General features: G+C 42.1%; 2 protein-coding genes across 2 annotated transcripts in view; both read left to right on the top strand.

Moving 5' to 3' along the window:
* Nucleotides 1-2,314, top strand: part of slc35f1 (solute carrier family 35 member F1) — a gene marked incomplete at both ends in the record, with an annotated part of 9,150 nt that extends 6,836 nt beyond the window's left edge. The window contains 3 exons of the mRNA XM_080048215.1: nt 725-777; nt 991-1,145; nt 2,024-2,314. Of these exons, the coding sequence (XP_079904341.1) occupies nt 725-777; nt 991-1,145; nt 2,024-2,314 (499 nt within the window). The remainder of the gene's footprint in view (nt 1-724; nt 778-990; nt 1,146-2,023) is intronic.
* Nucleotides 2,315-5,310: 2,996 nt separating this feature from the next.
* On the top strand, nt 5,311-16,152 carry gopc (golgi-associated PDZ and coiled-coil motif containing). The gene is made up of 8 exons (XM_080048196.1): nt 5,311-5,807; nt 8,642-8,806; nt 10,262-10,437; nt 10,759-10,924; nt 11,023-11,118; nt 12,234-12,398; nt 12,961-13,117; nt 14,169-16,152. The coding sequence occupies exons 1-8, from the start codon at nt 5,544-5,546 to the stop codon at nt 14,291-14,293; spliced, it is 1,314 nt and encodes a 437-aa protein (XP_079904322.1). The 5' UTR covers nt 5,311-5,543; the 3' UTR covers nt 14,294-16,152.
* Nucleotides 16,153-17,524: the final 1,372 nt, after the last annotated feature.

A 17,524-nucleotide genomic window follows, 5' to 3' on the forward strand; every position in this document is an offset into this window, starting at 1 on the left:
TTGAGAGCTGTCATCGCAATACCGTGATACAAGGAAAACTGTGGTATTTTTGATAAAGGTTATCATAGCTGCCGTCAGAATATCATACTGGACAAGCCTGTTGATAATAAAAGGACCTGCACACACTTATAGAATTTTGTAGTGCTAGTAGAATAGGGGTATATTTTTGTGGTGCTTTTCGTAAACTTTTTTATCCTATATATTTATATCATTGTATATTATTATCCTTTTAATGTTTAATTCCATGTCTAGATATTATTGTGTTTTGTTTAGTTTTGTAGTATTTATTGTTCTTACCTGCCCAGGGACTACAGGTGGAAAATAGCAGTTTGCTAAAACCTGGTACAATGCATCTCTCCTTGCTCTAAACAAGATTAATGTTTCTTTTGTACTTTGTCCCTGTTCAAATAAAGTTACATTACATTACAATACATTTAACCCGAGGAGCACAAATATCACAAATAAATAATGTGAGAGTTGGACCGATTATTCCCTCAAATCTACAAAAAAAAACTGCAGAAAGATTGAGAAGAGAACAAGGTGTGTGAGGTGTTGCGTTCTGCATTCCAAATTAAAAGAGAAAAATCCAGGTCGGTTTAAACCTATCTCTGCAGACATTGTAAAGCTCAGTGGGTGAGATAACATGCAGTTCCTATACTGTATGTGTGTGCAGGGAATATGGATCAAGACATGTGTTAATCTGTGTGTATGAACTGTGTTGCAGTGCCATCATGGAACACAAGGAGCTGCTGAAGGTCCACTGGGACTGGCAGATAGGTCAGCAGCACGTATACATGTTCACATACACACACACACTTACACACACACACACACACACACACACACACACACACACACACACACACACACCATACTACTTTGGTTCATACACACAAGTAATACAAAATGCAATTTACACAGTATATGAAAGTTATTTAAAAAAACAAAATTCAATGTCAAATACTTAGTTCTGTGTCTGTGTGTATGCAGGTCTTCTCTACGTTGCGTTCAGTGGCCTAATGTTCGGCCTGTACAGCTTGATGCCGGTGGTGATGAAGAGAACCAGTGCCACCTCGGTCAATCTCTCTCTGCTCACAGCCGACCTGTACAGCTACTTCTGTGGCCTCTTCCTCTTTCACTACAAGGTAATGATATATGATGTGTATATCTATTGATGCACTTAAACACCTCATCAGTCTCTCAACATCATACACCCTCACCCAGGCTCAGAATTGCTCACTATGGGCCTTGCATCAGCTCTGCAAAAACCCATTTAATTTTCATTTTTCAGTGATGAGAGCATAATGAACTAAGCCTAAATGTTGCAACCAAACATAGGCCAACTTTATAGTTTTGAGGGTAGGTTGGTTTGGTTTGGTTATTCATGTAGAGAACCGCCTTTTTTTCATTTGTGTGTGAAGAATTTGTTGTTGATGTTGTTTTTTAAGTGTTATTTATTTCAACAATACCACCAACATATTTCAAATGATTTAATGTCATGTGCAGAAATACAAAAAAGTGCAACATTGGGTGCAGTCAATTAGTGTAAATGTATCTTACCAGAAACTAGTAGTATAGAAAACTTGCAAATTGTGAAAAAACTGTTTGCTTTAGTGAATACTAAAGAAGAACAATGTCTCTGTGTGAACTGATTATTTTGTTGAGATCTGTTGATCTGTTAAACAATTGTGTGAGTGTAAGGGAATCAACATAAATTGGTAGGTATGCTGGGCTAAGTCAGAAATGTGCTACTATTTTAAAATAATAATGAGCCCTTGCTCCCCCAACTGTCCTTCCATGTCCCTGGTTGATAAGATAGTTAGTCTCTCTACAAATACATACATGTTTATTGAGGGATGAGCGCACTCACACTCATTGTTGATAGGAGTAATGGGTAAGGGAGGTTTTCAGGGGGCCAGCCATTTGTGTGGGCAGGCCTGCACACACATACAGGTGGCGGATCGTGAGGAGATATTCACTGATTTTTGACAAATAGTGATTTGTGTGTGTCTCTGTGTTGCAGTTCTCAGGCCTGTATCTGCTGTCATACTTCACGATTCTCTTGGGTCTGGTGCTGTACTCCTCCTCCTCTACCTACGTGGCCCAGGACCCGCGGGTCTACAAGCAGCTGAGGAGCACAGGCAGCATCCAGCTCAACCCTGACTGGCCCCACCTCAGCCAGCTCCACGCTGACCGGCCCCCGCCCAGCTGCCAGCTCCACACTGAATGGCCCACTCCAGGCCTGGAGCCCTGCGTCACATACAGCAGCCTGGGGCCCCAGCCACGAGACCAGCTGCCTGTACTGCTATCTTAACATAATCTGAGCCTGGTGGATCTGTGAGTCAGCTGTATAGACAGAGAAATAGTGCTGGCTGTACCCCAGTAAACAGCACCCGGTTGGGTGATCCAGGTATGTCTAGTAGGTTTTCATTGTAGGGTCTGTATTGAGGGACACAGTCTCAACCCAGTACTGTACAACCCGAATATGTTCATGTAACATTAATGTATATAAAAACATCAGCAAGGCTAGTACACATGTTGTGTTCACTGAGATGAAAAGACTGTGAGTGGACAGTAGGGACTGAAAATGATCATTCATGTAAATAGATGGTGTTGTAGTTGTATTTAATATCCTGCTTTCTTTCTATCTTTCAAGAATAATTTGTTCCTAATACATATGCTTTAGTTGTTTTCGTTCATTTAATTTAAGTTTACTTTCTATTTCACATCATCTGATTGAAATAAATAGTGTTTCTTAATCCAGTGAAGGTAATAAGCAGAGACTGGAGTCAGATAATACTTTTACATTGTAGTACGAGAAGTGGGGAATTAAAGTTTGTACCTTAGCTCATGAAAATTGACGCATTTGTGTCAAACAGCTGGCATGCACATTATGGCCGCCGCTAACAATTGGTTTGTCCTTTGTATTTTTTTCACATGGATATTTTATAGGCTTGTATAATTACATTTTTGACTCTTTATGTATAGGTTTGAGTCATTTTACACCATTAAAACACTCATTTATTTACCCTTAATAAAGCCATTTGGACAGTTTGAAGAAGTCTTTAAAAACAAAGTGTGTCTGTTGCCTGCTACAGTACACCTCTGACAGTGTGTGCTTGTATTCCAGTTTTTAACTCTACAAAATAAAATTAATTAAGACAAAAAAAAGAAGATGAGGTTACAATTATTTTTGTGGTGTACGCTGCTATGTGTGTGTTTAGAAAAAGAGAGACTTCGCCAGGTAGGGAAGCTTGAAGAGGAGGAGTCATTTCTCTTTCTCTTACTTAGTCTATGGGTTTATTTAATACATTATTTATATTTTATTTTTCGGTTGGTTGTGAATCATTTATTTTACTGTCACTATATTTCCCACATTCCATCCGTAGCCTATGCGTTCTACACTCTCTGTCTTTCCACATTCAGAGCAGCCCTCTGGTTTACTTTTTTTGCCCATGAAGAATAGCGTCTCATTAACCCCATATGATCCAATTAATCACAGTCTAGCTAGCACCATAGATAGTATACAGGTCCTTCTCATATAATTAGCATATTGTGATAAAGTTCATTATTTTCCATAATGTAATGATAATAATTGAACTTTCATATATTTTAGATTCATTGCACACCAACTGAAATATTTCAGGTCTTTTGTTGTTTTAATACTGATGATTTTGGCATACAGCTCTTGAAAACCCCAAATTCCTATCTCAAAAAAATTAGCATATCATGAAAAGGTACTCTAAACGAGCTCTTAACCTAATCATCTGAATCAACTAATTAACTCTAAACACCTGCAAAAGATTCCTGAGGCTTTTAAAAACTCCCAGCCTGATTCATTACTCAAAACCGCAATCATGGGTAAGACTGCCGACCTGACTGCTGTCCAGAAGGCCATCATTGACACCCTCAAGCAAGAGGGTAAGACACAAAAATAAATTTCTGAGCGAATAGGCTGTTCCCAGAGTGCTGTATCAAGGCACCTCAGTGGGAAGTCTGTGGGAAGGAAAAAGTGTGGCAGAAAACGCTGCACAACCAGAAGAGGTGACCGGACCCTGAGGAGGATTGTGGAGAAGGGCCGATTCCAGACCTTGGGGGACCTGCGGAAGCAGTGGACTGAGTCTGGAGTAGAAACATCCAGAGCCACCGTGCACAGGTGTGTGCAGGAAATGGGCTACAGGTGCCGCATTCCCCAGGTCAAGCCACTTTTGAACCAGAAACAGCGGCAGAAGCGCCTGACCTGGGCTACAGAGAAGCAGCACTGGACTGTTGCTCAGTGGTCCAAAGTACTTTTTTCGGATGAAAGCAAATTTTGCATGTCATTCGGAAATCAAGGTGCCAGAGTCTGGAGGAAGACTGGGGAGAAGGAAATGCCAAAATGCCTGAAGTCCAGTGTCAAGTACCCACAGTCAGTGATGGTCTGGGGTGCCATGTCAGCTGCTGGTGTTGGTCCACTGTGTTTTATCAAAGGCAGGGTCAATGCAGCTAGCTATCAGGAGATTTTGGAGCACTTCATGCTTCCATCTGCTGAAAAGCTTTATGGAGATGAAGATTTCATTTTTCAACAAGACCTGGCACCTGCTCACAGTGCCAAAACCACTGGTAAATGGTTTACTGACCATGGTATTACTGTGCTCAATTGGCCTGCCAACTCTCCTGACCTGAACCCCATAGAGAATCTGTGGGATATTGTGAAGAGGAAGTTGAGAGACACCAGACCCAACACTGTGGATGAGCTTAAGGCCGCTATCGAAGCATCCTGGGCCTCCATAACACCTCAGCAGTGCCACAGGCTGATTGCCTCCATGCCATGCCGCATTGAAGCAGTCATTTCTGCGAAAGGATTCCCGACCAAGTATTGAGTGCATAACTGAACATAATTATTTGAAGGTTGACTTTTTTGTATTAAAAACACTTTTCTTTTATTGGTCGGATGAAATATGCTAATTTTTTTGAGATAGGGATTTTTGGTTTTTCTTTACTTTTTTGCCAAAATCATCAATATTAAAACAATAAAAGGCTTGAACTACTTCAGTTGTGTGTAATGAATCTAAAATATATGAAAGTCTAATGTTTATCAGTACATTACATAAAATATTGAACTTTATCACAATATGCTAATTATATGAGAAGGACCTGTATTGTCTCCGCTCCTCCTCATGTACATTTGACCTGTAGAGGGCGGTATTACTCTGAGCAGCGTCTACTCTTCACCCTGACGGAAGCCTACTCTGCTCTCCACTGCTCTCCCCTAGCTCCCAGTTGGTCAGGCAGAGAACAGACAGTAGTAGTCGCTCACAGACACACATTAGCGTAGGTCCGATGAGCTACTTCCTGGCTACACACTACATTCTTTCCACAGGGAATCCCACAAACCAAATGTGTCAGCTCTCTCTCTCTGCTAACCCAACACGCCATCTTCAGACTTCAAGTTCTAACGTTATTTCAGCTGTTGTGTAAAGTGTTCAGGACTGGAGAGAGAGAGTAAGAGTTGATTCTCGTTGGTAGTAAAGTGAGCTAACGCTGCGGTTGGAGGCTGTGCCATGTCCGCCTCGGCTGGCTGCTCCCCGGCGGCAGGCCACGGCTCGGCCCTCGGCCCCGGGATGTCCATGTTCCGCTGGCTGGAGGTGCTGGAGAAGGAGTTCGACAAGGCGTTCGTGGACGTGGATCTGCTGCTGGGAGAGATCGACCCGGATCAGGTTGACATCACGTATGAGGGCCGCCAGAAGATGACCAGCCTCAGCTCCTGCTTCGCCCAGCTCTGTCACAAAACACAGACGGTCTTCCAGCTCAACCATAAAGTCGAGGTTAGTGACTGTTGTGTGATGTTGTCAATGTTATTATACGTCAAAGATACCTTTGAGTGAGGTTAGTTAGCGTTGCGACGTCACGTTACTTTGGTAAGCCGCGGCTATGGCACTTCCTCCGTGTACTCTTTTCATTGGTTTGCACTTCTTCCATTTATCCATATGAAATGAGTTGACACATCTTGGCACTGATCATGAAATGCTGCTGCGTGTATTGTGTCTCGCACTGGCAGATATGACTGTCCACCAGTCAGTAGGCTACTGGTGGTTTGCCCCTTCCACTCTGCCTGATCCTGGTTGTATACCACTGTCACTGCTGTGTGATGGGCAATGTGACGTCACTGCTGTCCAGTGTGTCCAGTTAGGTGAAGCTACTTTTTCAGTAGCTTTTCAGCAGATCCACAGCAATGCTCCCGGGGCTGTGCATGGAGTATAATTCATGTAGAGTTGTTCACATTGTATGATGGAAAATTCCAGTTAGAGGTGGAGTCAGCGATTCTGGAAAAATGCTTGTTGTCAAAATCACTTTTTGTAAAAGTGATCTACTACCTGTCCACTCTGTGTGTGCAGCCAGCGCTGAAAAGAAAATCCAGTGTTGATACACAGCCTAGGCTCTGTAAACTGGTAGCCTGTAAACAAAGGGCCCATCAAACAGGATCTAAATATACCATGACTTTATTATTATTAACTGCATGTCCACCCTATGCTATTATGATACTGATAAATCAAGTAGTTCTATGAATAACTCTTTAACTGCATTTCTATCAAACACAGAGACAGCAAATACTGCTTTAACTGTTTGCCCTTTGATTTTGTTTTTGTTTTGCTTTATTTTATTTTTGTCTGTTTTCTTGTTGTAAATGATGCTTAAAGGTGCTGTAAGCGGAATGGTTCTTTTAGCTAACTTCCTGTCAGTGACTGCAGTTAGCAGTCCCCTCGCTCGTCACCACATTAATGCACTGCGGTCTTCAAGCAGTGAGTTATCTAATAACATGATAAAAACCATCAAAACAGACATTGGGAAGGATTTTTACCTGCTCCGCCATTGTAGGCGCATAAACATTCACCCATCTGTCGCTCTGGCGTGCACCGGCAGTGAGACCATGAGTGAGACGGGTGTCGGTTTGTAGCGTTCTCTCTTGTGATTGGATATTCATTTCGGGATTCCAATAAAAGTTTATTAGCCGATTACATGCAGAGCAGCTGACTGAGAAATCGGCTTTATGAAACGCGCACATTATGAAAGTGATGACTGTATGAATAAAGAGCGATTTAACACTTATATTAACATAAAAAACGCTTACTTCATATTTTTTCTTTTTCTTTTTAAAGAGGACCTATGATACTTTTCGACTTTTATGACCTATAAACGTTGTTATAATGATTTATAGTCATGTTTAACCATACTAGAGTATCAAATAATTATGTACATGCATTTCGACGTATTCCCTGCTGACCGTCTGGGGTGGCTATGCAGAGCACTAAACACTATGGCAGCCGGTCGAGCCGAACTCGTTCAAATTTCCGGATAGTTTCTGTCACGCTCGGGTCGTTTCCGTCATGTTTCCATGTATGGTAATGCTGCTCAGGCAAGCTCCGGCTGCATGCCCCCACCTTCCTGAAAATTTCCCGCTGCTGGAAGGAAGGTAACCAATCACAACGGAGTGGGGTTTGCAGCAGGGGGGGAGGGGCGGAGAAGCTCAAAGCAGTGTGTAGAGAGAGACTGCTGTGCTCGCTAGGGTAAGAGGAAGAGTGTCCCGAAAATCTACATGGTTTTTTGTGATGTGATTCGTGTCAGGTTGCTCTATAGCAGTTTTTAACAAGAAATGAAGACCAGAAAAGTAGTATAATATAAAACTCTTTAAATATATTTTTTGGCATTTTTCATGCTTTATTGATAGTGTTAAGAGACAGAGGTGAAATGGGGCAGAGGGGAGTGACATGCAGAGAACGACCGCGGGCGGGAATCAAACCTGAGTCTGCTGCTGGGCCCGGCCCGGGGGGGACGCCCTACCAACTGAGCTAAGGGCGCCCCCATGCTTACTTCATCTTTAATTAACTCAATGATATATCTAATTACCTTTTGAGTGCAGTTTACTTCTTCTGCTGAGATGAGATCGTGATTCTCAATATGATTGTAGCTTTGTTTTTTTTTGTTTTTTTTCAACCAAAACATTCATTGCACTCATAGACACACATGACATTTGAGTGCTTACACTTCTATTCTAACATAGAAAAATAACTACTTGGGTCAACATTTAAATGTACCGAAAAAACAGTAAAAAAAATGGAATGTAACTTACAGCTTTAAGAATAAAAAATAAATTTTTTTTTATACATTTTTATATAAAGAAATCAAACCTCTGTAAATATGTTTATTGCCAACTAGTGACAAAAAACAAACACACATATAAATATATAACAGCGTTGGTTATTTCAGTGAAAGAAAATTAAGAAATAGACCGACTTTCTCAGGAGTCAGCATGATGTTAATGCATAGCAAGTGAATCGTCATCCTTTAGAAAATGAGATCGTGGGTTGGGTGGTGGGACGCTCATGGTGTAGTTGTCAGAGCCCCCCCCCCCCCCCCCCCCATAGAGGCTCACTCCTCAGCAGCAACCAGTTGAATCCAGCCCGTGGCCATTCTCTTTATCTCATTCCCCTCGCTGGCTGCCCCATTTCACCTATATCTCTCCAAACTGTCTAATAAAAGCTTAAAAATAATAATCAAAATAAAAGAAATTAGATGGCCATATATTTTGAACCCATTGTGTACATGAAAAGCCCTTGTTGGAGCAGCTCTGTGATGACTAGTCTCTTGTGTGCACTATTAGGCCCAGCTGGTAGACCTGCGCTCTGAGCTGACAGAGGCCAAGGCAGAGCGGGAGGTGGTGGAGAGAGAGGTCCACGAACAGCTCCTGCAGCTCCATGCCCTGCAGCTGCAGCTCCACGCCAAGCAGGGCCAGCCCCAAGACTCTGACTCCATCAAAGACCGACTGGTGAGTACAACCTAAACGCTGAACCCATTGATGACTATGGCAACCTAGGATACGTGTCCTTATCTCCTGAGGGTTTTCTGAAAAAAAAATTGTCAACGTCTACCAAAACCTTAATATAATCTAAGCCTCTGTAGCACATCGAAACATGAAATAAAATACATTTAAAAGGTAAGGTTCACAGGTTTTATTTAAACATGCTCCCTTAGCGCTTACAAACCTACACATTTTCTAAAAATCATAAAAATTAGATGTTATTGTGGCGCTCCGGTGGCGTAGTGGATAGAGCGTGTACCATATTGGCTCGGGCCTTTGTTGCAGTGGTCGTGGGTTCAAATCGGACCCGTGGACCTTTACTGCAGGTCATCCCCCCTCTCTCTCGCTCTCCCCATTTCAACTCTGTACTATCTAATAAAGCTTGAAAATGCCCAAAAAATTATCTTTAAAAAATTCGATGTTATTCACATGTGTTCAACCAAAGAACAGTTGATGAATGAAAAGCCTACAGCTAACGTAGAGTTGTCAGTGCCATGCGAAGAGTGGGCGTATGGGGCGAGTGCTGGCTGCTGCTGCTGCTGCTTGCTGCTCCCTCTCTACACCTGCCTTTACTGTTGCTTCACTGCTTTCAATGACCTTTCTAATACTGATGTGATTGTGCACATTGTTTTACTATAAAAAAAAACTGCCACTTGGATTGACTATAGACTTTCCCACTATCCCTACTGCTGCCTGAATTAGAATGTCTCTAATGTAAGACATCTCCCTTCTCTTCCTCTGCCTCTGCTCTCCTTAAGCCGGCACCGACATTCAAAGAGATGGTAAGTGTGTGTGTGTGTGTGTGTGTGTGTGTGTGTGTGTGTGTGTGTGTGTGTGTGTGTGTGTGTGTGTGTGTGTGTGTGTGTGTGTGTGTGTGTGTGTGTGTGTGTGTGTGTGTGTGTGTGTGTGTGTGTGTGTGTGTGTGTGTGTGTGTGTGTGTGTGTGTGTGTGTGTGTGTGTGTGTGTGTGAACCCCCTGAAACACACCCGTTGTGTCTGTGAGACTGTCTGCCAGCACTCTGACACCTCTCCATTCATTGCATGTGTAAAGGTCCTGTTTGCGTGTGTGTTTTGGGCCTCAGTGTGTGTTAACTGAATTCCCCCCCTGGGGATTAATAAAGTTCTTCTTCTACGCGTGTGACATTCATTCTAGCAGTCGCCCTACTTACTGACACAGCCAGGTTTGTAGACAAACACAGGTTCAAGTTGACTTTAGGCTGTTCATACTATGAAGAGTGGAAGTGTTTCTATGTTTGGCTTGGTGTATCAAGTTATCCTGCAATCGTTTATTACCAACCATGTCAAGACCCTGGTGCTGGGACAACCACATTACGATCACCCTAGTTTGTATCTGAATGTTGAGTGCCTCGGCAGCTTAGCCCTGGTCTCGCTGCCATGTTGACATGTGATGATGTCCTTCTAGGAACAGGAGCTTGAGGCCAGCAAGAAGAAGAAGTTAGCGGCGGCTAGGCTGGAAGCAGAAGCCAGACTGAGTAAGAAAGAGAATGAGGCCCTCCGCAGGCACATGGCAGTACTGCAGGCTGAAGTGTACGGGGCCAGGCTGGCTGCCAAGTACCTGGACAAGGAGCTGGCTGGCAGGTAAGAGGCTTGAACTTCTCTGGCGCCTTAATGTGTGCGCGTGCGTGTGTGTGTGTGTGAATAGTTACACACTGAAGCTCCCACAGTGTGTGTGTATATGTATTTATGTTTGTGTGTGTGTGTGTATTCTCTTTGTGCCGCCTTAAATTACTATGAATGAATGTCAACAAACCACCTCTCACACCTCCATCCACCCCACTCCCCATTGGAAGCATTGGCCCCAAAATGGTGAAATGTGGTTCAATTTGGAAAAATGGAGGTCAGAGCCATAGAAGCCAGTGCCACCAGCTGCCAGCTGAATGTGATTGTGTTATGTTGCAGGGTGCAGCAGATCCAGCTACTGGGCCGGGACATGAAGGGGCCGGCCCACGACAAACTGTGGAACCAGCTGGAGGCAGAGATCCACCTGCACCGCCACAAGACGGTCATCAGAGCCTGTAGAGGACGCAATGATCCCAAGAAACCCCTGCCCTCGCCCGTGGCTCACGTCAGTGTGAAAAACTACAAAGAAGGAAGTTTTCAGTTATTGATAGCTTTTATTTGGGCTTCTGCTGACCTTGAGTGTGTTTTTTATTGTAATTGCAGGAGCCAGACATGTTGAAGAAAACCCAGGGAGTAGGGCCCATAAGAAAGGTGGCGCTAGTAAAAGATGACCATGAGGGCCTGGGAATCTCTATAACAGTAAGAAATCCAAAGCCTTTTTCTGTTTGATTTTGTCCCCCCCCTTCCCCTTGCATAAATGTCTGACAGCTTCTTGAAATTGCATCCAAGTACCAGGTTTTATAAACACAGGTAAACCCGCTAAAAATAGGTGAGGGCAGCTAGCCGAAGGTCCTCTGCTAGCGCAGGTGTTTGTAGGCTATAATGCAGAAAATTAGCGACGTGGCACAACAGCTCAACTAGTCGTGACCTCTTTTCAAGCCGCCATCTTGAGAACCTCCGTGAAACCTTCTTGTGAGTGGCTCCAAATCAATCTGAATAGGCGATATGTTTAGATTATTTTACATTTAACTTATTTGCATTAACTCCAGCAGGTAACACACACGGACACACACACACACACACACACACACACACGGACACACACACACACACACACACGGACACACACACACACACAGGTTTTTACGGCTATACTTGTGAGGTTATGAATTGATCCCCGTACCCTAACCATCACTAAGGCAAGCGTACTATCTTGGACAGAGCGTGTTATTTTACACGCAATCCTCACTGTCTTTAGATCAGCTTGTATGTTTCTTTGTGGGTGAAATTCAGTTTGCAAGTTTACATGCAAAGGTTTAGTAGATCAGATTAGTGGAGAGATGATTGCTTGGACACCTGAGACGGAGACACTGAAGCCAATTACTGTTGAAGTTAAGACGTGAGCTTTGTGACTATAATAAAATGTGAGAGTGGTTTTCATCAACAGATCACGTTTGCAGAGAAAGAGGTTCTAAGGTTTACGTTTCATGCCCATTACGGAGTGTTTAGTATTTGAAATCAAAATTGCTGTCAGTGATTTGTCAATAGAAATAGCAAAGCGGACAGTGAGTCGGCCCTGTTGGCTGGTCAACACATTTCTCACATTACTAAAGTAAGCTGACATTAATTTACCATCCCCTGGCCCCCCCTGACAGGAGGATTACTGCGATAGTTAACTGTGGTGTGTGTGTGTGTGTGTGTGTGTGTGTGTGTGTGTGTGTGTGTGTGTGTGTGTGTGTGTGTGTGTGTGTGTGTGTGTGTGTGTGTGTGTGTGTGTGTGTGTGTGTGTGTGTGTGTGTGTGTGTTGTGATCAGGGTGGGAAGGAGCACGGTGTTCCCATTCTGATCTCAGAGATCCACCCGGGGCAGCCTGCAGACCGCTGTGGAGGGCTGCATGTGGGAGACGCTGTCCTGGCCGTCAACAGCATCAACCTACGGGACGCCAAACACAAGGAGGCCGTCACCATTCTGTCCCAGCAGGTAACACACACACACACACACACAGACACACACACACACACGCACACACACACGCACACACAGGTTTGTAAGGCAATACTCGTGAGGTTAATCATTGACATAAATCAGCTGTGCAGAGCGCTAAGAAGCAGCGGAGAAGGACGAAGCCGAGTGTTGACGGAGAATGCTGAAAGCGCCCAGATGAGAGGAAGAGTGTCCCGAAAATCTACATCGTTTTTTATGCTGTGATTCGTGTCAGGTTGCTCTATAGGAGTCATTAATGAGTAGTATAATAGGAGATCTTTAAGCTAACCATAACATAAACCTTATTCATATCTGAATTCTGAACTTTAAAACCTACCTCAAACAGCCCTTTAAAGGCCTGTCCCAAAGTGAGAACCAGGCCAAAATGTCCTCACTCCTAAAACTCAAATTGTTACACACACACACACACACACACACACACACACACACACACACACACACACACACACACACACACACACACACACACACACACACACACACACACACGTTTCTCAGCTCCCTCAAAGTGCTCATTGCCCGTGTGTGTGTGTGTCAGCGAGGACAGATCGAGTTTGAGGTGGTGTATGTGGCTCCAGAGGTGGACAGCGATGATGAGAATGTGGAGTATGAGGACGACAGTGGCCATCACTACAGACTCTATCTGGATGAACTGGACAACAGCCCCGCTCCGCCCGACTCTGCATCACTGCACGGTATGTCACATCAGACCTACACATCCACACAGCATGCCTCAACCTCAATCAAATAGGCTACCAATCTTCTCCTTATATGGACACACACACACACACACACACACACACACACACACACACACACATACACATAAGTGTAGTTCATGCTTTTTAGGCATCAACTAAATGTAAATGCTTAGTTATTAACTGTAGGCCAATGCTTGATTTAGCATTCACTATGCTAAGATAGCAAATGATTAGTTAAGCATTAACTTAGCATAGCAGTTAGTTGATGCTTAATTAATGCTCACTATGCAATAATTAATTAGCTATTAACAGTTATTTAATGCTTAGTTAATGCGTATTGAGCAATAATTAAGGATTCACCAACAGTTAATTAATGTACCGGAAGTGTTATCGGAACTATGATTTGAATGGTTTTCTTTAGGTTCATTGATTGTTAATGATTTTGATTTTGTACAAAAACCTCTGAAGTGGGACATATTATTGGCACTGTATCTGCTATCACAGAAGACTGTTTACTTTCACACACCACAAAGGAACCACACCAGAGGTTTTTTGGCTTCAAAGCAAAAGTTCATTTTTAAGTGAATGAAACGGGGTCAGGTGTGAAAGCAGCACCCTTATAAACTTTCCCTGCGTTCCAAATCACATACTTTTTCTTTTTACTACACTACATACTAAAGTGCAGAATAGTTTAAGGGCCACAGGAGATAAAACAAATCAGACAAGGAAGATTTTCTTTTTTATTATGTTCAGAAATGTCAAGAATAAAGATGAATACTCCAATATGCTTTTGGAGTTAGTGGGGCATTTATGTATTTTCCGCATACTACAATTGACGTGCAAGTATTGGGACATCCTAAATCTTTTTTTGGCATACTAAATAGTATGGAAGTATGGGAATTGGAACGCAGGGTCGGTCCCCGATGAGGTCATACAAGTACAATTAGAAAAATGATTATGGCCAGACTGACATAAACACAACGTAGAACCACAGTATAACTTATACTAACTCCTTCTACATGTGAATCTGTGTCCGTGTACATAGCTGCTTTGGAGAAGATGGCACTGAGAAATGGAGCAGAGAATGTAGAAGATACCGGGATCTCCTCCAGTGAGACACCTTCAAAGGAAAGCCCCACCAAGCCTATTGAGACTGACAGCTCCTCCTAGAAGAACCGTTGCTATTTGGAGAGATTACAAGAGAATTAGGTGGGGGGGGGGGGGGAAATCCCCCTCTTAGAACTGAATCAAAGAATGCTATGACAAGCCCTGGCTACCAATGAACCAAAAACCATCGATGATTGTCCTTTTTTTCCTCTCTGTGTTGTGGGGATGGGGAGTGGGTTTTGCCTGGGCACGTGGCGAGCATTTGGCTTAAAAGAAGCAGGTTAAAGGAGAGAGTGTTACTGAACAACGTGTGAACTTTGGATATATTTTGTTAAGATATTAATGGGCATTTTTTTTTCCTGACTTTCAAATAAATGGTTGAACTAAGAAAAATTGACAGGACAGCTGTATGGGAGAAAAGCGCAGAAAGGAAGTTAGATTACAGTTACCAAGTGAAATGTCTCGGAGTGGCCGCTTTATACACCTGTAAATTCTTTACTTGTATTTGTATTGTTATTCATCTAGTTTATACAACACTATCATAAGACCCCTTGTACACAGACCCCCAGGAGAGGCCAGGAATGCATTATACTGTATCTCAAAAAAAGGAAAATCAATGCAAAAATAGCATTGGAATGATTGTTTTACCGACCCCCAAAAAAAAGCAAAAGACATGAGTGGTGACTGTAACGAGCTGGAACAAAGGCTGTTAAATTATTTCTCATGATCAGTAAAAAACAAAAAAAATCAAGTTAAAAAAAAAAAGCCTTTGAAATAAATATCAAATGGAAAACCTCCCCCATTGACATCCATACACTCTAAACTTTAAAAGAGAACCATCTTAAACCTAAGCAAGACAAAAAGGTAGCCTATATAGTCAATTATTTATCCAGCCTGAGTAATTTACCAGCCAACCGGAATCAGCGTTCTGAACAGCATAGAGGAACCTGAGTAGCTAGCTTCCTCTGGCTCTAAAAGTTCCTGAATCTTCTTGTATAGTTATCCATAAAATGCAGTACATTTTGACAATCGTATCGTATTGTCCCCCCCCCCCCCCTTATCTACCATAGGAATATGTAATAAAAAGGCTTTAAGGTCATAAAACATTTTAGCAAAAGCAATCAGACGGTTAAGACAATGCCATCATTTTCCATCCAGACCTTTTTTTTAAATCTTCAATACTTAAAAGCATGTCACAACATCTAATGCCATTGCCAATGACTGTACCTGTTGTTAGAGGGCATGTCCTGCTATGGTATCCTATTGAAAAGGTGGAGACTGAGGGCTAGCCTAGATTGTACCATTGCCTTTGTTATATTGCCCCGTTTCCTTCACATAACACATATTAGCATGTCGCTGTATGTTGTATGCAGGGGGAAGGGCACAATAACACTTGTATGATGTAATGCAATGGAGAGTACAATCATTGTTTTTAAAGGGGGTTTTTCTTAACTGTGTATTACTGTGAACTGAATTGTTTCTGTGTGTGTGACATGGCATTTTACTGCAACACTTACTGTGTCAGGATTGGCTTTTCAGTATAATGCAGTAAACTACAACAAACTACTCACGCGGGTAGACAGTTGAATCAACTGGTGTCTGATACCAGGCTTCACCAATGTACTCTGTAATGCAAAGATATTATTTAATATATAATGACATGTGTGTGCCAGCTTTGATCTGTTGTCACCACTTCTGACCTGCCACAGTAACACAAGTAAGGAAAAAGCTTTGGTCCATCAAGACTGTGTGTGACCTCACTGCATTCCCACCATTGTCACTTCATTTACTTTCTTTTTGTTGTTTGTCAGTTTTCTTTTCTTTAAACCGTTCACAGATATGATGTGCATCTTTTACTGGTAATGTATTCAAGTGAAGCAATTCATTTAGCCTTTAAAATAAAGTTTGGTTTCAAAATGTGACCTATTGGGGATGTCCTTTTTAGCAAGTCTCCAGTGCCTTAAAACTCAACTTGGAGGAGGCTAGAACTGCCAACCGCTACAGTTTGCATAACTGGTACACACTTTGGCTTGAGAGTATTCTTCTCTGACCCCTTCTGGAGTGTGGTAACTTGAGAGTGGATATGCAAAGAGACATATTTCAATGTGACCATCGACTAATAAAGTAACTTAACTTTAAGAACTAATACAAATGATTTACAAAAATAATTATTTTATTGCCATACACTACACACATCAAACTTACATATTGCAAAAAAAACAACAACGTACTATTTAGGAAGATCACTGTATATAAACATATCTTTGGCATTCATACAATTTGTCAGTAAAATGAAAATATGATCAGACAAAGAATCAGTTCTATACAAAGAAAGCAATCATCCAGTAGCTTAGTAAATTATCCACAGGTCGCATATGACAACCAAAACATTGTTGTTAGAGCACTGAAATGTTTCACTCCAGTGGCCTGTTTCAGGAAGCAAGGGTTAACAGACTCTGAGTTAAATACCTACTTCACTGGTGGAAATATGAAGGTGTATTGAACTCTGAGATCCTATTGTATAAATGTGCAAACATTTTAGAAATCCGTTCATCCTAGCCTGAGAAAACAGGACAGCTGGGCCAAGGGAAGACTGAGGGAAGAAAAAACTAATTCATTATATTATAATAGCGATTTTATAACGGTAGAACACTGGTTGTATATGGGTGAAGTATTCCTTTAATGCCTCAACTCTGAGATGAGCAGCTCTGGGCTGAAATATGCTCACTCTGGGTGGATTTAGGCATAAAAGCCATCGTCAATGGATCACCAAGGAAACAGAGAAATAAATGCTTGATCTTCCCACTTCTCAACTTCTTAAAAAAAAAAGAAATCTCCACGTCTCCAACTAGAGTGAGAAATATTAATGAATGTACAATAAGCTTATGGTACGGAGAAGAATTAACAGGAATATTATCTCAGAACTCTGATCTAATCACCTCGGTAATTCAGTTAGTAAACTGGGCAAACGTTTATTTCTCAAGTGATTCAGTAGACTTCGCTATGAGAAGCAATATTTAGGAAAAAAGTTACGCATATCAACAGCAGCAAAAGTAGGAGCTGGCGCTGCACAAAATAACTTGACAGCTTATTATATTCGATGTACTATATATATAAAAAAAATGTAGGCAAATGCAACACAAATGATTTATTTTGAAAGTAGAGCATGTTCACGGTCTGTTAGGTGCGTGGATGCCTATATGGACGACAAAGGGGCTGAGAATACTGATCAGACAAATGATCGATCAAACGTAAAATTATCAGGAAATGATAAAAACATCTCGATGGAGATTT

Source organism: Ammodytes marinus (genome assembly GCF_949987685.1).
Source record: "Ammodytes marinus genome assembly, chromosome: 19".
Taxonomy (NCBI): Eukaryota; Metazoa; Chordata; class Actinopteri; order Uranoscopiformes; family Ammodytidae; genus Ammodytes; species Ammodytes marinus.

Coding starts and splice junctions, on each gene's coding strand:
- gopc (XM_080048196.1), top strand. CDS start 5,544: ATGTCCGCCTCGGCTGGCTGCTCCCCGGCGGCAGGCCACGGCTCGGCC. Junction 5,808..8,641: donor AGCTCAACCATAAAGTCGAG/GTTAGTGACTGT, acceptor GTGCACTATTAG/GCCCAGCTGGTAGACCTGCG. Junction 11,119..12,233: donor GCCTGGGAATCTCTATAACA/GTAAGAAATCCA, acceptor TGTTGTGATCAG/GGTGGGAAGGAGCACGGTGT.